Raw genomic sequence first — 24,911 nt, forward strand, 5'->3', positions numbered from 1 at the left:
ATGTATGTAAATTTCACTGACCACACTCAGTCTCGTCTGTATGTATGTATATTTCACTGACCACACTCAGTCTCGTCTGTATGTATGTATATTTCACTGACCACACTCAGTCTCGTCTGTATGTATGTATATTTCACTGACCACACTCAGTCACTGTATGTATGTATATTTCACTGACCACACTCAGTCTCGTCTGTATGTATGTATATTTCACTGACCACACTCAGTCTCGTCTGTATGTATGTATATTTCACTGACCACACTCTAGTCAATGTATGTATGTATATTTCACTGACCACACTCAGTCTCGTCTGAGCCATCGCCACAGTCGTCCACATTATTGCACTCTTTCTGTATGCTGATACATTTGCCATTTTTGCACTGATAGGAGGCCTGACCCGTACACTTGGTGTCATTATAAGCTAGAAAAAAAATGGAACAAAAGGTTACATAGTTCTATCCTAATGTGACATCAATGGTTTTTGCAAAACCTTTAATTAATCAAATTTTGTGCATGATAGAAATATATATATCATAAAGGAATTTCATTCATTAGGTACAATAACAGACCCATGGGCCACATCGCTCACCTGAGTTGCCTTGGCCCTGCTCTTGTTCAGAAAGAGAGAGAAAGTTATGAAAAGATTATGTTCCATCTGTTCCACTGGGTATCAAATTTGTCGTTATCACCATTTTTGTAAAAAATGAATTTTTGTGTTTTGTAAAAGAGTTTTAAGTATGGTATTGCGAAACATATGTTCAATGATTTCTTAGTACATCTTCCTGGATAAATATAGTACTTTAACCAAAAGAAAAGGGCATTCTGTATATACTAGTCTTATTTATATCAAGGATACTTAATTCTTTAATAACAAGAGCAACGCCAACGTGGCATAATACGCCCGTAGATTTTGCTCAAGGAAAACATATTTTAGTGGGATTCATATTTTAGTGAAGTTAGCACTGTCCTCTGTGAGCTAATTCATTATTATGCTTGTAGAAATGGATATCAAGATATAAAGAGGGATAGCCTTAGAATGCGCTACTTCATAAATATGCTAACAGTTCGGTTTGTATCCTGCCCACAAGGTTTTCCTAATAAGTGATACTACGACCTTGACCTTTGACCTTGAAAAACAATAGACACCTTCCTCTCATCATGATGATCAAATATACCAAGTTATAATATCCTGGCGCTTACGGTTCGGTTTGTATCCTGCCCACAAGGTTTTCCTAAAAAGTGATACTACAACCTTGACCTTTTACCTTGAAAAACAATAGGCACCTTCCTCTCATCATGATGATCAAATATACCAAGTTATAATATCCTGGAGCTTACGGTTCGGTTTGTATCCTGCCCACAAGGTTTTCCTAAAAAGTGATACTACGACCTTGACCTTTGACCTTGAAAAACAATAGGCACCTTCCTCTCATCATGATGATCAAATATACCGAGTTATAATATCCTGGAGCTTATGGTTCGGTTTGTATCCTGCCCACAAGGTTTTCCTAATAAGTGATACTGTGACCTTGACCTTAGACCTTGAAAAACAATAGGCATCTTCCTCTCATCATGGTGATCAAATGTAACAAGTTGTAAACTCCTAGGGCTTATGGTTCAGTCTGTATCCTGCCCACAAGGTCCGGACAGACGGACAAACAGACGGACAGACAGACAGATGGACAACGCCATACCATAATACGTCCCGTCTTCGACGCGCGTATAAAAACTAATTGAGCGTTTGTTTTATAAGTAAAATTCAAACTCATCTAGGAATGATTGAACATAAGCATAATCCCATAGTATATGTTCTATTGTTTCTTCCTCTTTGTGACAATAAGTATGTACATCTTAGAGTTTACATTTATAATTTTGAATAAAATGAATTTGTTGCTAGAATTCTGTTAATTATTCTACGTTGAAATCATTGGAGTTTGCAATTTTTACTTATTCTGAAAGGCAGTTTGTGGATATTCCCCATTATCTATACCTAAAAGCTCACTCCAATTCATTGTACCTGTTGTCACTGAAGAGTTTTTATTCAAAATGTCATAAAAGAATTTGGATTTTTACACCTCAATACATCGTAAATACTTGTTCTGATAAGTTGATTTGGTAATTAAAGTTACTGTTTGCAGCTTACTTTTTAATCCAAGTCTTTATATATAGCTTGAATCCAAAGCAAGTCTTTATATATAGCTTGAATCCTAAACAAGTCTTTATATATAGCTTGAATCTTAAACAAGTCTTTCTATATAGCTTGAATCCTAAGCAAGTCTTTCTATATAGCTTGAATCCTAAACAAGTCTTTATATATAGCTTGAATCCTAAACAAGTCTTTATATATAGCTTGAATCTTAAACAAGTCTTTCTATATAGCTTGAATCCTAAGCAAGTCTTTATATATAGCTTGATTCCTAAACAAGTCTTTATATATAGCTTGAATCCTTAGCAAGGTCTTTATATATAGCTTGAATCCTTAGCAAGTCTTTATATATAGCTTGAATCCTAAACAAGTCTTTATATATAGCTTGAATCTTAAACAAGTCTTTCTATATAGCTTGAATCCTAAGCAAGTCTTTATATATAGCTTGAATCCTAAGCAAGTCTTTATATATAGTTTGAATCCTTAGCAAGGTCTTTATATATAGCTTGAATCCTTAGCAAGTCTTTATATATAGCTTGAATCCTAAGCAAGGTCTTTATATATAGCTTGAATCCTAAGCAAGTCTTTCTATATAGCTTGAATCCTAAACAAGTCTTTATATATAGCTTGAATCCTAAACAAGTCTTTATGTATAGCTTGAATCCTAAGCAAGTCTTTATATATAGCTTGAATCCTAAACAAGTCTTTATATATAGCTTGAATCCTAAACAAGTCTTTATATATAGCTTGAATCCTAAGCAAATCTTTATATATAGCTTGAATCCTTAGCAAGTCTTTGTATAAAGTTTGAATCCTAAGCAAATCTTTATATATAGCTTGAATCCTACGCAAGGTCTTTATATATAGCTTGAATCCTAAACAAGTCTTTATATATAGCTTGAATCCTAAGCAAAACTTCATATATAGCTTGAATCCTAAACAAGGTCTTTATATATACAATGTAGCTTGAATCTTAAGCAAGGTCTTTATATATAGCTTGAATCCTAAACAGGGTCTTTATATATTTAGTTAGTTTAGAATTAAGATATACAATTGCTCCACTCCTATTTCTAGAAATAAGATGTCTTTTCCAAAACAATGAGACATTGAATGATTTAAGATATACCATCCTCATATTGTTTTTACTAGTACATACTTTTTTATTCTACGAGTTGAACCATTCCATACACATGAGAAGAATAGCTTTTTGAATTCTATACAATAAGCAATGGATGGGTTAGGGATGGATATCAGAATATGATTCAACAATGGTAACACTAATCTTTTCTATATCTGTTTTTTCTCAATCTTTGCTGCCATGAAAAATTTCAAAAGGTCCCAACATTAACTGAACATTAATTCATTCACACGACATAGGAACACCTTAACACCAATATGACAAACATGACCTTGCTGGGAGAAGGTCAAGGTCACAGATCATGATATGAAATGCAAGGTCTTGCCAAAATAAATCTTAAACATGTACTTCAGCAACATAAAAACAAAAGCAAGTAATTTTATTTCACATGTGGTGCTTCTTACGAAAGTACGCAAAAATAAATTCCTCACATTTATTTATGAATCTACAGTTAGTTTAGGAGATATTAATAAGTCTGGTTTTTTAAAAATGGTAAAACAACGCGCATTAAATTTCCATGTGCACACACGCAGTTCAGATTTAATGCACATTAACTTACGTTTAATGCGAAATAAATTTTTCATGTGAATGAGACATAACATTTTGTCATTTTAACCAGTTTTCATGCCGTTTCCTGATTTTCTGATGTTGACATATACCCCGTACTTTTGTTTATGTATGTCTGACATCTTTAAAAAGGTGGCAAAATATATATCTATAAACATTGCAGGTAACAATAAGAATTTGTTTTTCATGTTGACGTTTATATTTACATCAAATCCTTGATTGGTGGTAAAAAGTTATTGATGTGTATCAATGTTTACCTGTGTCACGTTTAAAGTAGTAGTCATTCGAGAATGTGCTGCCCATCATGCAACAGACTCCCACCCACCCTTCTTTTTGCATTACATGTATTTAATGTTATTGATAAAGTTTTTCTATTTTAGAATGTTGAATGAAGTGAAGCTAAAGATGTATATGTACAATAAATCTGTAGCACTTGTGTAAGCAAGCTGTCCCTATATTTGTGTTTGAGTTTATAAATAATTCATGTTTGTTTGAAATGGTGAATTAGAACATATTAAATACATTTTCTTTGGTTATTGATTGATTAAACTAAATTACTGAGTGGAAATTAATACAGCTTTTCTACTTTAAACCTATAATAATGTCACACCAGGGTTACCTTAAGGGGCACAGACATGATCAAATTTATTTTCATGTTTTTAAAATGAAGACATTTCTTGAAAATTATACAGCAGTAAGCCTAAATATAAAACTTTGAGGTTTCAAGAGTTCAAGAGATCAATCAGCCAAGAGTTCAAGTGATCAATTAGCTTTACTGACGACCAAACCAATAAAAAGTTTAACCCTATATATACACATTTGATTCATGTGACAATATACTTAAAAGAGGTGCTGTAAAGATACATGTAGCACCAGACATAATTCTATGATTCTTTCAGAACTACTTATGACCCATGAAGACTTTTGACCATACAAGCTAGACTATATTCCAGGTCACTATCTGAATTTCAAAACAGACATGTTATTGAATTATTCTCATTGAAGACAGGTGTGATATACGTACTGCAGCCTCTTTCATCACTGTTGTCTGAACAGTCATAATTCCCATCACATGCCATTGTGTTTGTTACACAAGACCCAGTGTCACATTTGAATTGGTTACTGTTGCATAATGGTAGAGCTGGAAAAAAAAATATACAAGAATTTATTTATCATCCTGTATCTAAGAACATGTCACACACATTACACATTTTCTTCTGTAAAATCATAGGTTACACAAGAAATGTTTTAGAAACCAATATGCCCCTCGACCCCATGTGGGAATATTGCAAGGATCAACTTTAAATTTACACTATCTGTAATGATAGTCAAAAACATGGGTTACCTACATGTACTAGTTATGGACAAAACTAAGTTTGATCTTTCAAGAAACTGATCAGACATTTCTAATAACAGATCAATGAACTATGCATCTTGTCGTGTTTTTGCACGAGCACTTCAGCAGTGAGCAGAAATAACAGCCTACAGTGACCAGCACAAAGCCCACACTTAAATATCTTAGAAAACGTGTGGACAGATTTAATATGCACAATCAATCGATGTTTAAATGAAATTAAAAGGAACTCTGATCTGAAGCATATTGTGACTGAAATTTGGAGTGACCTGCCATTACCTTTCATAACAGTCTTCCAAGGAGAATACAACATGTACTGCATTCCCAAGGACAGATCATCAAATATTAAGCAAATTCATCTTCTTTGAATTTTTACATCCTTTTAATTTTCATGATGTTTTATTTATGTTTACGGAAGGGGCCATTTTGTGAATGCATAGCACACTACTGTATATACATGTACATGTATTAAAGCTGTATGGTCCGAATTACAATATTTTTTTCCATCTCGTAAAAACGCTATTAAATCATCGCACGTATGTAGTTATGAGACTGTACGACATATCATAAATTATTTCACCTGTTTTAACCCAAATAATTTGATTTTAAATCGATGTTTACAAATAACCGCCTCACTCTGCCATTTCAAGTGACAGTCACGTGACCAGTTCAAACTTTCAGATCATCAATGGTATTATCTGTGTAAAGCTGTGTATTTTGTTATAACAGTACTGTACCATAAGTGTAATAGAAATAAAAATATCAAATACCTCTTAGTAATTCGTTTTACGCTCTTTCAGCCTTAAAACTAGACAGTTGCGTATGAGTTAATACATCATGTTGGGATTCCCCTGACGCGCGTGGGTCTATTTATAGACGTCTATTATATATGTAGCCACTATATTTACTTTCTAAATAACATTCGCACTGTTTTCTTTTACATGCAAATGTTTTCAAGCATGTAATTAAGGGAAAGTTAATAACTTTATAAAGTAATTAATCTGCTTTAAAGTAATTATGTACAAAAAAATACATGGACATCGGGTCATACAGCTTTAAGAAAATTATATCAACATGGATTTGTATAGTCAAAATGCAAAGCTTTACACTGAAAATTATTATATTTCATCATGATGACATGTTTGACAATACAATTATTTCTATCCCCATTTTCTGACATTTTATGTAAGTGTGAGGGTGCGCGTGTTTGCGTATGTGTGTGGGTGCGCGTGTTTGTGTATGTGTGTGGGTGCCCGTGCGCTTGCTTGTGTATGTATTTCATCCCTCTTTACAAGTGTCATTATTTCAAGAATGAAATAAGGATATGGTGTAATGTTTGGTATCATTTCATTCTGCAGTTTCTCCCCATCATAATCATTATAGAACCAACTGTCAAAAGACTCCTTTTCTCAATACACTGGCTTTTATCTAATTACATTAATTTCCATCCTAAAAAAAGTTATTACAAAATCTACGTAAGAAATACATTTTTTATACATACTGCAGTTACTCTCATCTGATTTGTCCTCACAATCTATATCCCCATCGCACACCCAATCCTTGTCAATACAACTGCCATTCTGACAAGCCACCTCACTAGAGCCACACTGTTGCTGTAAATCATCTAAAATCAAACAAAATGCTGAGATATACTTTCAACCAAGTGGATACAAAATAGTTCTTTAAAAGATTCAATGTACATCTCTAAAATAGAGACTTCCTCGGCGATTAATGCAACCCTTTGTCTTAGTGAGTACACACAGGATTTATATCTCATCACAGTCTGTGGTAAATGCAACCCTTTGTCTTAGTGAGTACACACAGGATTTATATCTCATCACAGTCTGTGGTAAATATAACCCTTTGTCTTAGTGAGTACACACAGGATTTATATTTCATCACAGTCTGTGGTAAATATAACCCTTTGTCTTAGTGAGTACACACAGGATTTATATTTCATCACAGTCTGTGGTAAATATAACCCTTTGTCTTAGTGAGTACACACAGGATTTATATTTCATCACAGTCTGTCGTAAATATAACCCTTTGTCTTAGTGAGTACACACAGGATTTATATTTCATCACAGTCTGTGGTAAATATAACCCTTTGTCTTAGTGAGTACACACAGGATTTATATTTCATCACAGTCTGTGGTAAATATAACCCTTTGTCTTAGTGAGTACACACAGGATTTATATTTCATCACAGTCTGTGGTAAATATAACCCTTTGTCTTAGTGAGTACACACAGGATTTATATTTCATCACAGTCTGTGGTAAATATAACCCTTTGTCTTAGTGAGTACACACAGGATTTATATTTCATCACAGTCTGTGGTAAATATAACCCTTTGTCTTAGTGAGTACACACAGGATTTATATTTCATCACAGTCTGTGGTAAATATAACCCTTTGTCTTAGTGAGTACACACAGGATTTATATTTCATCACAGTCTGTGGTAAATATAACCCTTTGTCTTAGTGAGTACATATAGAATTTATATCTCATCACAGTCTGTGGTAAATATAACCCTTTGTCTTAGTGAGTACATATAGAATTTATATCTCATCACAGTCTGTGGTAAATATAACCCTTTGTCTTAGTGAGTACATATAGAATTTATATCTCATCACAGTCTGTGGTAAATATAACCCTTTGTCTTAGTGAGTACAAACAGGATTTATACCTCATCACAGTCCATGGTAAATATAACCCTTTGTTTCACTGAGTACATACAGGATTTATATCTCATCACAGTCCATGGTAAATATAACCCTTTGTCTTTCTGAGTACATACAGGATTTATATCTCATCACAGTCTGTGGTAAATATAACCCTTTGTCTTAGTGAGTACATATAGAATTTATATCTCATCACAGTCCGTGGTAAATATAACCCTTTGTTTCACTGAGTACATACAGGATTTATATCTCATCACAGTCCATGGTAAATATAACCCTTTGTCTTTCTGAGTACATACAGGATTTATATCTCATCACAGTCTGTGGTAAATATAACCCTTTGTTTCACTGAGTACATACAGGATTTATACCTCATCACAGTCCGTGACATCTTCTGTAGATAAATGAAACCCTTTATCATCCTGAGTACATACAGGATTTATACCTCATCACAGTCCGTGACATCTTCTATAGATAAATGAAACCCTTTATCATCCTGAGTATAGACAGGAGTAATGTCTCACCACAGTCTATCTCATCCTCCCAGTTTCCACAGTCATTCTTCAAATCGCACCGCAACTTCATTGGAATACACTGTTTGGAATGTAAGCACTGAAATTCATGTCTGCTGCAAAACAACTGGTCTTCATCTGTAAAGACATATTTGATATCAATAATCAGAAAATATAAAAAGCAGTGAAGTCGGGACTGACATATTTCAAATGTAATTGCCTACAAAAAATGTTAAGAATTGGAATATTTTGTCTTGCGAGTGATAAATGACAAGAAAAGTTTGTAAAACATATATATGCCCCCCCCCCCCCCCCCCCCCCCCAGGTGCAAAATTGAAAAGGGTTGTACACATGCATCATTTAATTGATAATAGTGCCAAACTAATTCAAGATATTGAGCAGACAATATCTTCCTATGTCCAGAGTGGATTGACCATGTGACCTAAATAGGGGTCATTTACTCCTTATGCTGTACCAGTATACCAAGTTTGGTGTCAATCAAGCAAATGATTCTTAAAATATAGGAGACAATATATTATTATGCCCAGTTTAACCCTTGACCTTTGGAAACCAAATTTTATAAGGGCCATCTACCCCTGAAGATGTACCAGTGTACCAAGTTTGATGTCTGTCAAGCAAAGGGTTCTCAAGATATTGAACAGACAGTATGTTCGTCTGTCTAGTCTGACCCTTGACTTTTGACCTCAAAATCAATAGGGGTTATCTATTCCTTACAATGTTTTAGTATACCAAGTTTATTGTCTGTCCAGGACAGGTTTCTCAAGATATTGAGTGGACAGTATCTTCCTATGTCCAGAGGGAATTGACCCTTAACCTTTGGCCTTTCGACCTGAAAATAGGTAGGGGTCCTTTTCTACTCATAACCAACCCACATATGAAATATCATTACGATCAAGTGAATGGTTCTCAAGATATTGAGCAGACGACATGTGGTCTAACGACCGATCGACATACCGACCAACAGGTGCAAAGCAATATGCCTCTCTTCTTTCAAGGGGGGCATAACTATGTTACATGTTAGTGAAAGAGAGTTTGATTACTTGAGGTCATGTGACTATCGTGTTCCCAGATACAAAATTTAGACTGTGTTACATTATATACACATAAACTTCATTGATTAATATTTCCACATTCTGTGGTTTTAAGAACCATATTCTCCATATTTTCATGATGGGCCAAACAGCATCATTTTCTGAAGCCAGACAGACCATCGTCAATTTCCAAGTCTGTAAAATATCTTTGATGGTCCTCCTTTTAACAATAATTTTTCAAAGTTTCCTAAAATATTTAATTTACAATTTCTTTTTGGGACAGCTTTGGATTAACTTCCTGATATTTGATAAATTCCAATTTTAGTTTTATGTTTATGATCACATGCTTATTCGATTTTGATCACAAGTTCACCGTGCTTTAATTCAATGACAATTAAGGTTAAAGATATGAACTCAAATTATTTGTATGATTATCAATTCAATAACTCTTCAAGGCTATTTAATTTACTAGGTGATAATTATCATGTGTATGCATGCGTACATGTAGGTGTATGCACACACGCATGTGTGTGCGACTGCAGCTGTAACTGAACCAATGGTACCTATGCTACATTGGCAGATAGTGGTATGTGTAACACCAGGGATTTAAATGGCAAGGAAAATGTGGCAATGAACTTTTAGGCAATATGCAGGAGTAGCATTTTAGCAATGGATGACTGTTTAGAGACATATTTTACAGCTTTCCATGTCTCAAAACTCACCAGAAATTCCATGAAGAATTAAGTTATGAGAACTAAATAGCAATACATATATACAATTATCATGTATAGGTGAGTCCCTACACACATTAAAATAGAAATTTCCTGCAATCAGAAACTTACGACAGTCTTGTTCGTCCTCTCCTGAAGGACAGTCCACGTCTTTGTCACACTGCCAGCCTATGTGGATACACATCCCATCTCCACAACGAAACTGGTCGGGTCCACAGGTTGTTGAAAAGTCTGTTAATATAAAATGTACTTGTTTGACTGACTTGGGATAGGATTCAACATTTCTTTTAGTCCAATGACATTCGTGCTTGTGCAATAGGAGAGTTTCAAATTACTGCTGAAACAGCATTTAATTCTGAATTTACACACTGCAGTTTGATAGCCCTCGATATTTCTGGTGCAGATGCTACATGTGGAGTATTTCTAGTTCTCAAACGCAATATAATGTGGTTTTGAAACCTATCACGTTGATACAATAAATAAGTGGGGGCAAGGGCATTGGAACAGAAGCCATATTTCCCCAGTACTTTTGCAGAGAGAGGGGGGGGGGGATGATAGATTTATGAAATTTGTGATGTCGATCTGTGTTTATTGTAGCAGCAAATGTAATGGCAATTTATCATCAGTGAAGCTGTGAAGTTTAAACTCTATAATTGTTCATTTTTGGATGCTTTTGAAGATCGAGCTATAGAATGATCAATACTTGGACAGTAATGCTCATGACTGTACGCACTGGCAGATTTAGGGGGGGGGGGGGGATGGGGGCACACCCCCCCCCCTTAAAATTTTCAAAGTTTAGGTTACTAATCAGTGTGTACTATAAATCATATCTATAATAATTGATTCTAAAAGGTTAATGTCAAAATACATTAAGTCCCTAACTCCATATTTTACATAAGTAGGAGAAATAAGCATTATATCTTGCTCTAATATTGTACACACATAAATGAATAACTGTATAGAGATTCCGAGTTGATTATATTTTTTTCAATGGAAATACTAGTATGCGTTTCTTGAGAATTGTTTATATATACCTTGGTTTAATTTTTTGCAGCCTCTCCCCTCCCCAAAATCATGAATTAATTGTGTGTAGGGGGATTCAATTCCAAGAAATACAAATAGATGGACTCAAATCACAGCTCAATGACAAGCAAATAAGTTTAACTAGGTGACAAATTTTGCCTCATTTGAGTAGTGTTGATAAAGGTGTGTTTCTGTTTGTTAGAGGGGATGTAACTTCACCTATGAAGGCTAATTATATGGTTAAATTTTAACCATATAATCACTGAAATTCAGGAGATTCCGGGGGCTTCACCCCCTGGGCCCCCACCAGGGTTTTGCCCTGGGGGCCTTGAGGCAGCCCCAAGACCCCCTGCCTCTGAAAAAAATTCCATGCCCCCCTAATCAGAATTCCTGGATCCGTCCCTGGTACGGTTACAGTCCCAATCAAGACACGTTACTTACCTGGAGTGGCCAGGGTCTACCTAGGTGCTAACTGCTATACACAATGAATGCACGGAAATCATATATAAATATATATATATAGTTTGTAAATAAAGAATTCGGTATTTGATACAGTAAATACATCCTATAACTGTCTGAAGAGGCATTAAAGCCGAAAGCGCTAACAGTGAAATGTTATTCAAGTTTTGTGTTTCTTGACTTTTATTATTGGATATATATATATATATATACACACACATATACATACATATAATACACACACACACATATATATAAGTACAAGTCAACACAAAAGTAAAACAAATCAGTTGAAATACGAATGCGCTACAAACGAATAGCGAATTAACTAGAAATTCGCTAAATTTGAGTTCTACTGTATGTATATTTACCACAGATTTCATCTGACTTGTCCCCACAGTCATCAAAATGATCACACTTCCACTCCTTTGAAATGCACTTGCCATTGTTGCACTGAAACTCTTGGGTTGTACAATTTTGGAGACTAGGTGTACCTGATCATAAAAGAAAAAAAATCATCCGTTTGGTTATCACTCTGATACGGACACTTTAATAGAAATAATATAGGGTTATTGAACTTATATTGGTGAATATTGGCATGAGTTGGCTGTAAAAATATACGAGCTTGCGACAAGCACATTTTCAATACCCATACAAACACTCTGTAAAATGAGAGGGTCCTCACTTGAAAATTGTGGGAGGAGTTAGCCAGACAAATTTTATACCCTCCATATAACATTAATTTCAAATAAAGGGGCAAAACTCCCACAAGAGAGGTTGAAATGGATCAGATTTTGCATCATGATCTAGAGTGGCCCAAAAAGAAGCTACATAGCAAGTTTCAGCTTGATATGTAACAGAGACATGAAAATAGAAACAGAAAACCCCAAACAGACAGACTGACATATGGACAGACGACGGACAATAGGTGATCAGAAAAGAGCTTTTAGCTTAGGTGAGCTAAAAACAAAAGCAATTGTATCTTTAAGTTAGGACTTAAAAATTCTTAAGTCAGAATTTTTTCATAAGATAAAAAGTTTAGTAAATCTTGTATCTGCAGGTGATCTAACAAGAGGTCCATGGGCCTTATCAGTCACCTGAGTATCAGTTAAAAGTATCACAGTCTTAAGGGTTATTAATCTGCATATCTAAGCTAAATTATAATATTCAGCAAAAGTACACATATAAAACAAGATATATTCCTAAAACTTAAATTATTAATGCCCTCGAAAGTGCCTATAATGATGAAAGGCTTAATCAACACTACATCTATACGTAATATTTATGCAAAATGACTATAATTTTGACCTGTCCTAGTGTCAAAACCCTGGGGTTGTAAAATTCACAATTTTGGTACATCCTTTTCTGCTTAATATGCAATTAGTTTTCATACTTAAAGAAGTTTTTCAAATGATATAGACAATAATCACCATTTTAATTTTGGCTCCACCCTGGAACCAAACCCTTACTAGGATCATGAAATTTAAAATTTTGTAAAGGATTACTTACTCCTTCTTATAACTATTTAGTTTCAATAGCATTAAATAAGATATCATTTAAATGTTTTACACATACACACTATAGATATATATCAAGTTTGGCCCCACTCTTGAGTTAGAACCTGTACACCAGGGATCATGAAATTAACATTGTACTAGGCCTTCCTGCTCTACATTGCTATGCATTTACTATTAATAGTTTTTCTTACACATGTGCACTTGTAGAGAAGAAGATTTTTGAAAATTGGTCACTTTTTGGCAGTTATTGCCCCACCCCTAAGACCCCTGGGGTGTCCTGAAATTTACAATTTATGCCCCCCTTGTCCTGAAGATGCTTCATACCAAATCTGAAAAGAATTGGAATTATACTATAGTTATCAAGTTAAAAATGTTCAATGCTTAACACATTTAATCATTGACCATTTTGGCCTCATCCTGATATCAAAACCACTATGTCAGGATCATGAAATTAACAATTTTGGAAAAGGGCTACTGCTAATTCTAAATATCTATCTATTTAGTTTCAATTTAGCATCAATAGCATAAAAGAAAATGTCTTTTAAATGTTTTACACATATTAAATACTATACACATGTAACATGTTTCACCCCACCCTAAAGTCAGAACCTCTACCCCTGAGATCATGAAATTTACAATTTTGATAGAGGCATTCCTGCTCTACATCACTATGCATTTAGTTTTTCTTATACATGTGCAGTTCTAAAGAAGTAAAAATTGGTCACTATTTGGCAGTTTTGTCCTGCCCCTAAGACCCCAGGGGTGCATGAGTCCTGAAATTTACAAATTATGTCTGCAGCCTCATCCCAAAAATGCTTGATGCCAAATTTGAAAAGAATTGGAATAGCAGTTATCAAAAAGAATTTAAAAATTATTAACGCATGATGGACGACGCACGACAATTATGGACGCAGACCAATTGCAATAAGTCCCCTTTATTACTCAGGTGACCTAAATACTGATTGAACTTGATAATATGCAGAACACGCACCACAGTTGAGTTCATCACTGTTGTCTGAGCAATCATTATCACCATCACATAACCACTCTCTCTTTACGCATCGATGGTTTTGGCACGTGAAATACTCATCTGGGCATGAGGGTCCTGAAATTTTGAAATCTTAAAATATAATCAGATGCACAAATCTAAGCATCTTCTGTAACAGGGAACTGCAAATTGAAAACCACATGTTAAAAATATACTTGTCAGGTTTGTGGCAATGTTCAAATGCAACAATTTCCAGCCCTGTACATGTTAAACTATATACAATGTAGTATTATAGAGCATATGGTAAACTTCAACAGTTTGATTCTTCACTCCTACACTGTATCATATTATTCCTCTTTCTAATCTGTTAACACTACAACCTACACAAGAAATCAGTATGAATCAAAACGGTACAAGTTTTAAAATTGTGAATGCAGGGTTACTTAATGGCTCATGCATGTAGGATGTAATATATTTCTTCTCGGTTTTATGCCCTCGGAAAGGTACCCATACATAAAAAGAGGCCCAACAGCCTGAACAGTTACCTAAGTATCACAACTAAAAACTTTAAATCAGATGTGTTGCATGCTGATTATATGTACGGAGAGGATTTCTGTTAAAAATATTTCAGATCTAAAGTAATGTTCATTTCTTCCTCATGTTTCATTATCACCAGTTGGATAGTTATTACAAGCACTAATTTTCTTTATCAATAACTTAATATCTTTATTAATATTTATAGTTGTCAAGCCCAAAATTTGACTTTGATATTAAAAAATTGTGACTTTTAAATCTTTAGAGATTTTCTGCACATCTTAGTTTACCTTTACATTCCAATAATCATAGGGGTTAATACTGCTCAAGTATGGCCACCTTGCTTGTACAGAGATCTTACAGTAACATTTATACTAGTAGCTCAACAACAAGCAAAGTTCTAGCTGTTATTGCACCACCATACATACTAGTCAACTTCTTTTATAGTGTACTCAGATGTAAAGTATCACCAGATGGAAATTAGCCATTTCGTTTCCCTGGCAAAGTTGCTATTCTATAATTCATTGGAAAAAGCACCACTTACAATGCACTGGTGGATTTGGGAAGGAAGGGGGAGTGGGGTTACAATTTTATGCATAATTTTTATGAAGTATGTGTATATAAAAACATAAATAATGTACAGTAGATCAATTCATATAAGTATCTTTTTTTGTCAGAATATCATAAAAAATGTTATTTCTTCAAACTGGGGAACTTTTAATCTCACTGTTTATATGTTGGTTAAGCTTTCAATCACATGTGTCTGGTTAAGAATGTAGCAAAACATAAAAAAATATTTTAAAAGAAGCAGAGATCTACTAAAACATGTAAATCAAGGGAGTTAAGAGAAAACACTATGCCTGTCTGGCTAGGGAAATATTTATTTTACTGAATTTTGAAAATCTGCAATAGAGTGTGTGGAATGCTTTTTAAAAGTATCTCTATATGTGTGTGTTTAGACTGTATTCTGATGAATTATACCTAAATGTTTATGTTATTTTTACAGGCTAGTAAAATTTTCATAATGACATTTTGGTTTAGTAAATCTGTCAAATTTGTTAGCCCAGCTAACCGATTTTCATCAAGCAAAATGATGATATTAAAGGTATTGTTGTTAATAATTGCAAAGTCACAACATAACAATGATACAATGCCACAATTAAGGTAAAAAATCAAGCTATGAAATCTCAGATCTTGCCATAAGAAATATGAAAACTCTACTTTATATACATGATAAAGTTCTGAAGATATTACCTAGGTTAACTTTTCCTAAAAGTAGGTTAAAATCCAAGGGCAAGGTTACAAAGGGAAAAGTGGTATGAAAAGAAGGTCTTGTCACAAGAAATGCATACAAGAAAAATGAAAGATGTGAATAAGGTTAAAAGCTTCATTTATAGTTTTGAAATTTGGTTAAAACTAAGGTCAAGATCACAAGGTCAAACATCACGACAACAGATAAAATTTCTTTCTATAAGGAATATGTGGAAGCCCTCCTTAAATAGTTCAGGAGATATATAAATCAGATTTTTATTAGAATTAGGTCAAACTTCCAGGCCAAGGTCACAAAATCACACACCATTGAATCACATAAAGTATTTCTGTAAAGAGTGTATATACAAAATATTTAAGCCCTAGCTTAAATAGTTCAAGAGATATTTTTGACGATTTTTCCTAAACATCAGCATACAAAACTTTGATCCCTAAGTGTGCCCCACCCTACCCCATGATTTGCACAAACTTGGACCTACTGTATCTCAGGAAACTTTCACATAAATTTCCACTATTCTGGCAAAGTCGTCTTTGAGAAGAACATTTTCAAAATTTTCCCTACACATGTATTCGCATGTAATATATATATGTACTTTGAAACCCTATTGTGGCCCTACTCTACCCCAGGGGCCATGATTTTAACAAACTTGAATCTGCACTATGCCAGGAAGCTTTCATGTAAACTTCCACTTGCCATGACCTGTTGTTTTTGAGAAGATATTAAAAATGACTCCACCCTATTTTTGCATCTTCTTGATTATCTCCCCTTTGGAGAGAGCTTGGCCCTTCATTTGAACAAACTTGAATCCTCTTTATCTAACAATGATTTGTGCCAAGTTTGTTTGAAATTGGCCAAGTGGTTCTTTAACTAACTCTTAATTATCTCCACTTCAAAAAAGGTGTGGCACTTCATTTGAATGAATCTTGAATCCTCTTTACCCAACTTGGACAAGCATGCTTTGTGGCAAGTTTGGCTGAAATTAATCCTGTGGTTCTGGAGAAGAAGTCCAAAATGTTAAAAGTTTACGGACATGCAGACAGACGACAGACAAAAGGTGATCAGAAAAGCTCATTTGAGCTTTCAGCTCAGATGAGCTAAAAACTAACAAATTCTGCAGAAATTTAGAAAATGATTTTGGGAAATTACATCACCAGTTCCCCCATGGCCCCATGGTATATATGATTATATGTTCATTCACAAGTATAAATACAATTGGTAAATGGGAAACAGAAGATGGGGGAAATAATCATTATAACATCGCCATCAGAAAACAATGACTACTATTTGTAAAATAGTCATTTTATTCATTGTACACATAACATTTATTTTATCATAAGTGAGGATACTTGATTCCACTGATTTAATTTTTTGTAGTACCTGGTACTTACAAGACCAGAAAAGATTTCTCAAATAATTTGGATGAACACAATCCACATACATTTCTACTCACTCTCTTTTCTACAATAACCTAATAATAATGGGGAAAGACGTACATATGCATCTCTTCCATTTGTTCATTTTTTTTTTTAAACAAATAAAATTAGTTATAAATGGATATAATGAACCATTAGCATGCTTTGTTGAAATCCATGCACTTTTTAATCAATTCTTTGATCTTAAAGATCACTTTTTGAAAGTGGCATGCTACTTAACATAAATATGCATTGGTATACAGTTGTCAGACTTTGATATATCTTAATGTTGTCTTTCTCTCTGTAAAATTTAAGAATAATCTGAAGAAAATCGAAGATACATTTTGAAACAAGTTCTGTCTACAGACAGACAGACAGACAACAAACAGAGGGTACTATATCAGAAGGAATTGAAAATGTTAAAAAGTTTACAATGCACAATGGATGGGCAGAGATAGTAATGTGTCACCTGAATCACTAATGTGACGTAATGAAATCTGGTATATAGTGTCTCAGTCTGACAACAATATCTTAATCATCTAAGATTGATACCATGGATATAAGACTTTACTCCAATTTATCCCTTCTTACCACACGAATCCTCGTCCCTGTTATTGCCACAGTCATTGTCTTTGTCACAAACCCATCGATGGGGAATACATACACAGTTACTGCAGGAGAACAGATAATCGGGGCAACGGCAGGACTCGGCATCACCACCGGGAGGCTGTGACAAGAAACAATCTGGAAAAACAAGCACAGACAATGAATTTATTTGGTCTGTGCTTTTAAAAATGAGAAATAGTCAATAAAGATCATTCTTGTAAAGTAAAAACTATCAACCAAAAGACCTATGTAACCTGGTGATCTTTGACCTCAAAAACTATTGAAGGTCATTGTTTTGTTTACAATGATTCATGTGCAGTTTACTTGCCAAAACTCCCAGAGTATTCAGGGTTTTATCCAGCTGTTAGATGCTACAACCCATTTCATATTTATGCTGAATCTTTGAGAATGCAGTTGTGAGCTTCCAAGGGAGGGGGATGGGGTGGGGTGGGGGGGACATCCTCAGATTATAATATCTTAATTAAAACAGGCATATAAATTGATTGGTTACTCATTATTATTTATGTTGTAAGACTTTAACAATTATAGAAAATGACTTAGAATAATAAAAAAGGTTTTTGTTAAGTCTCATACAATCATACAATTTTGTGTAGTTTCTACAACTGAAGAGACATTTTTACCTGTGCAAGGGGAAATATTCCTTTGTTGTCAAAGGGGGAAAGGTACCCTTTAGTAGTAAAAAGAACCTACATGTAGATAAATCCCTGGCATTTGATTTTCATATATATATATATATATATATATATATATATATATATATACATATATATATATATATATAGTTATTTGACACTAACTATTCATCAATATTATCAGACTCAATTATAATGCATATCTTTCAAACAATGATAGTACCTACATTATACAAAATTCATAGTACCTACATTATACAAAATTCTACTTCACAAAGCTAAAAAAATTTGACTAAAATATCATGACCGGTAATATATCAAGCCCAGTGGAAAAACAGATGAAATCCCTCGAATTTTGGAAACCAAAAAAATCTGAAAACTGGGCATAATATATTATTGAGATTAAGTTATAATTATGTAGATTTTCATTCTTTAAGAAAAACTTCTGTTAACTGCTCGAAAGGCATGCAGTTAGAAAATTACCACCTGAGACACACAATTGAACACTGTACCATAAGCAATTTCATTGGCTGAAATTATCTACCCATGACTAACATCCATCACATAACTAAAAATAGGGCACTGCTAAACCCGTACATGATACGCCCACACACAATTTGAACAAGTAAGAAAGGATTTTTGTCGGAGTTGCAATAACAATGTATTTTGCATTATATAAATCTAAGTCCAAGGGTTGTAACTCCTTCAAAAATAGTGGGACAGTATTCCCCCTGTAATATGCACATCTCCACATTGTGATCTTTCTTTGTACCAAATTTCATCAAAATCCCCCAAAGGATTTAGGAGGAGTTGTGAAGACAAAGTATTTTGAATAGAAAAAAAAAAAAAACCAAGTCCAATAGCTTTAACTCCTTTTTAAAAAAAAAATGGACAGCATTCCCTTTGCAGTATGCACACCTCCACATTGTGATCTTTCTTTGTACCAAGTTTCATCAAATTCCCCCAAAGAGTATAGGAGAAGTTGCAAAGACAAAGTATTTTGAATAGAAACAAGAAGCCCACAGGCCTTATGCAATCTCCCATGGGAGGAAATAAAGAAAGAATGAATGAATGAATATCTAAGCTAAATTCTAATGTTCAGCAACATGTACAGTATAAAACAAGATGTGTAAAATTACCATTTTTTGTACATCCTTTTCTGCTATTCCTATGAATGCATTTAGATTCTATACAGTATCAGCAAACTTACAGATAAATACTGTATACTAAGTTTGGCCCCACCCTGGGGTCAGAACCCCTAACCCGGGGATCATCAAATTTACAATTTTGGTAAAGGACTACCTGCTCTTTCTAAATATCCATTTACTTTCAGTTTAGTATCAATAACACTAAAGAAGATGTTATCTAAATGTTATACATATAAAAACTATATAGTAAGTTTGGCCCCATCCTGGGATCAGAACCTCTACCCCGGGAATCATCAAATTTACAATTTTTGGTAAAGGACTACCTGCTCTTTCTAATATCCATTTAGTTTCAATTTAGTATCAATAACACTAAAGAAGATGTTATTTAAGTGTTTTACACATAAACACTTTATAGTAAGTCTGGCCTCGCCCCGAGGTCAAAACCCCTACCCTGCGGTGTTACGTGAGTATTTTCTTTTGTAAACAAAATATAGGTTAACTTATGTAACAACACATATATAACAACATCCATAAACATGACGTGTATTTGCATGCTGTAAAAACGCCTAAATATGAACGTTAAAGGAGAATTAGATATGGTCCGCACAATATCACCATCGTAATTTTTTGTATGTGAAATGCTTACACATAAATGTTTTATGTATGAAAATTTTAAAGTGGTGATATTATGTGGACCTATTCAAATATCTTCAAAAGTCGTTAAATTTTATGAAATTTTCCGGAAACTTGTGTTCCGTATGTATTTTGACTAAGTCAATGTAGTGGAAATGTGACACATTTTCAAAGTTTTGTTTTAATTTTGAGACAGTGTATTTCCGTCAGTATTTTGCAAAGTAGAAGTTTGATTCAATATGTACTTTATTTTTTAATAAACCAGGGGACCAAATATGATACCAAACGAACTTAGTCCTTTACAATTTTGGTGGAGGCCTTCCTGCTCTACATCACTAGGCATTTAGTTTTTCTTACGAATGTGCGGTTGTAGGAAAGAAGAAGATTTTTGAAAATTGGTCAATTTTGGGAAGTTTTTACCCGCCCCCAAACCCAAGGGGTGCAGGAATCCTGAAATTTACAATTTTACCCCTTGTCCCAAAGATGCTTCATGTCAAATATGAAAAGAATTGGATTGGTAGTTATAGGCCAATTCAACTTAATTAGTAGATTATCATCCAGGGTCAGCAAAAAGTATGGGGCGGGTGGGAGGATTTTATTTTTTATTTTCTGAGAAAAATATTAAAGACAAACGATTTTTTTTCAACAGATGCGCATCATTTAATGCCAGGTGGATATCAATCTATGCTATTTTCACAGACGAATTCCAGGTTAAGTTTTAATTTCAAACAGAAATAAACCTAACTTCTTCAAGATTTACACCTGTAAGAATGCGAGAAATTAAGAAAACCATATAGATCTATTTTCTTCACGTGGCTTTTCACGTTGCTATACCGGAAATGTAAACAAGAAGTGTAAATACCGTAGTCGGACATGAAAATATTCCAGAAATCGCAAGTTTCGAAAAAGAAAAACAATCAGGGCGGGCCAATTTTTGAGGGGAGGGCGGGGATGATAATCTATCAATTAAAAAAGTTGAATTGACCTTATCAAGAAGAAGTTAAAAATTGTTCAATTGTTAAAGCATGACGCATGTCGCACGATCGACGACAACCAATTGCAATAGGTCACCTGAGTTTACTCAGGTGACCTAAAAATTAAGTCCAAGGGCCACAACTCCTTTAAAAAACATTGGACAGCAATATGCACAGCTCCACATTGGGATCTTTCTTTAGTTAGTTTTCTATCTCCCAAAGGGTATTGTTAATAGGTATAAACTACCTCTTTCCTGAGTGTAAAGAAGAAAGGACATGACAAAACCTTGGGTAGTCTCTTCTCTAGGGAGAAATGGATAAGAGATGAAATTCATTGTGCATTTTATTATGATCTTGGCTTTGAAGAAGGACCTTTGTTGAAGGATATGTAACACACCCCTTTGGATGGCAGGTGAACAGGTTAATAAGATATAGGACACTTGTCTTATACTACATGTACTACCACTTTCATGTCCAGTGCACTTGACCTTTTGACCCCAAATTCAATAGGGAACATCTCCGTCCCATGGGTAGTCTATATGTATGATATGGTGACTGAAGGTGGAAAGGATAATGCTTTAGAGACCGGAAACCATTGCATCTACAGACGGACGGATGGACGGACAACCCGATTCCAGTATACCCCCACCCACCCCCAATTTTGTTGCGGGGGGTATAACAATGCACCCTGGTCCTGCAGGTTGGAGCTTGTGAAGTGGGCTAATGATCCACTCACTTAAAAATTAGCCTGTTACAGAAACCAGAACGACATCTTCATATAACAACAAGGAATCCTCGCTAGTAGAGCCTAAGATGCAAGCTGAGCCTTCAGAAAACCAGTGCATCAACAGAGGCAGAGTCTGCCGGCATAACATGGGCCGAGCTGAAGAGGATTACACAAAACCAAATCTGTTGGGGGGGGGGGACAGGCATTGTTATGGCTCTTTGTTCCCCATGGAATCAAGAGGCATAAGTCAAGAAACTACTTCTAATCTAGCAAGTATGTAGCTGCAGAACTGTAGCTCCTCTGAGAAAATATTTGGACAGATCTGTCCCAATTTTCTCAGAGAGCTACAGTTCTGCAGCTAGCAGGTATACTATTGTATTTAAGGAATGTAAAACCTATAGGGATGGCCAAAGTATACAATATCAATTCAATGACATAGTTTGATACGTACTTAATTATCATATTTCAAAATGTAGTACTTGAATTGAATGACCAAAATAATGCTGCAGTAAACGGTCAAACACAGAAATCATTTTTTTTTTGTCTTTGCACTCAGTTGTATGTTTGTGAAAAACCAGATACACTGAAAAGTCATTCAAAAAGAACACTTAATCCATAGTCTTAATTGTGGAAAATAAGATGAAGGAAATTTATAAACCTTAAAAATAGCAACTTAATGATAACAAAATGGACCTTCGTTAAGTTCAGTTTTAATGATAATTGCATAAAGTCTGATATCACATTTGTATTCGAAAAGGGGGGCACAAACACAGATGTTTCCCTACCCACTTTGAAAAGTAAAGGGGGGCATATGCCAAAGCTGCCTCCCTTCTCCTATGCCCTTGCAGAGCTAACCAGCCTGGCGATGAAGTTTAAGGTAACTCCATACTCGCAGTTTTATCTGATACAAGTTTAAAAAGTGTATTTATTTCCATTAATTAGATTTAAAACTAACAAATTATCAAATAAAATATATAGGTCATCACACTTTTTAAGATGCAAGACATACATAAACAGAATCATATATCACCGTCAGAAAATTGCAATTTTCCTTAAACAACGTTATCAAAATTTCGTAAAAACTGGTTATAACGATATCAATGCATTCATAACAATTTCATGAAACTGTATCTTCACAAAAATATACAAAATGTCTGTAAAATATAAAGGAAATATACCGCATAATAGACTTGATAAAGAAATCAATGAAAACAGAGTTATTGCCCTTGGATTCAATATTTTTTACACTTATCATTGATTATTCATCTATAATTTAAACTTTTGAAATAGTTCATTTTTAACAAGGATTTTTACAATAACTATCGGAAAAGACTCCAACAAAATTTATGTTCCTATCGTGCATAAATCTAAATAAATCATTGATTTTGCAAAATCTGATGACATCACAGGAGGGTGGAATTACTTTAAAATGACAAGAGATATTCATTTTTTCATTTATGGTTCAAAAGTAATGACATCTTTAAAGCAATACAAGCTGTAACTGACGGTATTTTTCAACTATACAATTATGCACCAATTGACACTTAGTATCAGTATAACTTTCCAAGATCTAACAAAAAATTCAGCAAAATAAACAAGAGAATATTGTTTGAGAGCATACCTACAATGAGCATTTCGTATAAACCATCATTGCACCGTATGTGCACGATGATGATTGTCAAACATAATCGGGTTGCTGAGACTGATGTCATACAAAGATGAAGACTGATGTGAGTAACTACACACTTTGTTTTGAAATATTACATAGTGTCATAAATGACTTTAAGAATTATAAGTGTAAGAAAGTAATTAAATTACGTAATTAAATTACGCAAATTTGCCACTCAAATGAAATTTTATCAATGAATTTGCTATACACTGGCATATCAAATTGTTTACAAATCTGATACGTGCACCTCTCTTTCACATTTTTCCAAACTGGTGACCTCCGAGGTCAATGCACATTAGAGACTATGAGCAGGAATACTGACAGGATGACAATGATTCATGAATCGATATTTTTTGTTGATTTGATGGGTTCATTGCTTCAGATTTACTCTGATTCTATGAAATCATATATCATAATTGAACCGTTCCTAGCAAAAAGGACCCTTATCTTATCCAAAAATGTTTTTCAAAAAACGTCATAATGAAAAAATGTGACGTCATTTTTGCATACTTGTAAAGAAAAAGGTCATGATTACCAATCATGAGTTAGTTGTCATCTTTGATTTACTGTAATATATTTTAACGACAATCAACATTGCTCTAATGTTTTGAGGATCATGTCATCTATATAGTTCACACTTTAGAACTAATATACTTAAGGGCCCTTTTTGCTAGGAACAGCTCATATTCAATAATAGAATAGAATAGAATATGATTTATTTCCAAATTAGGGCCCTCTCGGGCATACAGCATACATGATTGTTAACATTTCAATGTGCAATGACGATAAAAAGAAAAACAAGAGTAAAATATGCACTATTAGTATGAGCAATGTTCATACATGAGACATTTGAACATGATAATACTTATTTGCATTATATGTAAGTACCACCGTGTATCCTAATGCAAAACAGTCAGAAATACACATAGGGGAAAATATATATATATATATATATATATATATATATATAGATAGATAGATAGATGTCTATATATATACATGTACATAACAACTCTACATGTAATAATAGTAAAGGTAGTAAAGTACATTGATTAACTCCACTGTAATGCAAAAGATACCACGGGACGGTGCATTGGTACTAGAGCAACATGTCA

The 24,911-nt window shown here is 34.1% G+C and overlaps 1 protein-coding gene across 3 annotated transcripts in view; it reads right to left on the reverse strand.

Annotated features, from left to right (window-relative positions):
* Positions 1–24,911, reverse strand: part of LOC125683912 (low-density lipoprotein receptor-related protein 4-like) — a 100,338-nt gene that overhangs the window by 74,057 nt on the left and 1,370 nt on the right. For all 3 annotated transcript variants that reach the window (XM_056141012.1, XM_056141013.1, XM_056141011.1), the window contains exons 2-9: positions 17,978–18,130; positions 14,174–14,287; positions 12,037–12,159; positions 10,295–10,414; positions 8,413–8,538; positions 6,708–6,830; positions 4,877–4,993; positions 297–422 (exon numbers count right to left, since the gene is read on the reverse strand). In XM_056141012.1, coding sequence (XP_055996987.1) covers positions 297–422; positions 4,877–4,993; positions 6,708–6,830; positions 8,413–8,538; positions 10,295–10,414; positions 12,037–12,159; positions 14,174–14,287; positions 17,978–18,130 — 1,002 coding nt within the window. The remainder of the gene's footprint in view (positions 1–296; positions 423–4,876; positions 4,994–6,707; positions 6,831–8,412; positions 8,539–10,294; positions 10,415–12,036; positions 12,160–14,173; positions 14,288–17,977; positions 18,131–24,911) is intronic.

The sequence above is a fragment of the Ostrea edulis genome, chromosome 6 (genome assembly GCF_947568905.1).
Source record: "Ostrea edulis chromosome 6, xbOstEdul1.1, whole genome shotgun sequence".
Taxonomy (NCBI): domain Eukaryota; kingdom Metazoa; phylum Mollusca; class Bivalvia; order Ostreida; family Ostreidae; genus Ostrea; species Ostrea edulis.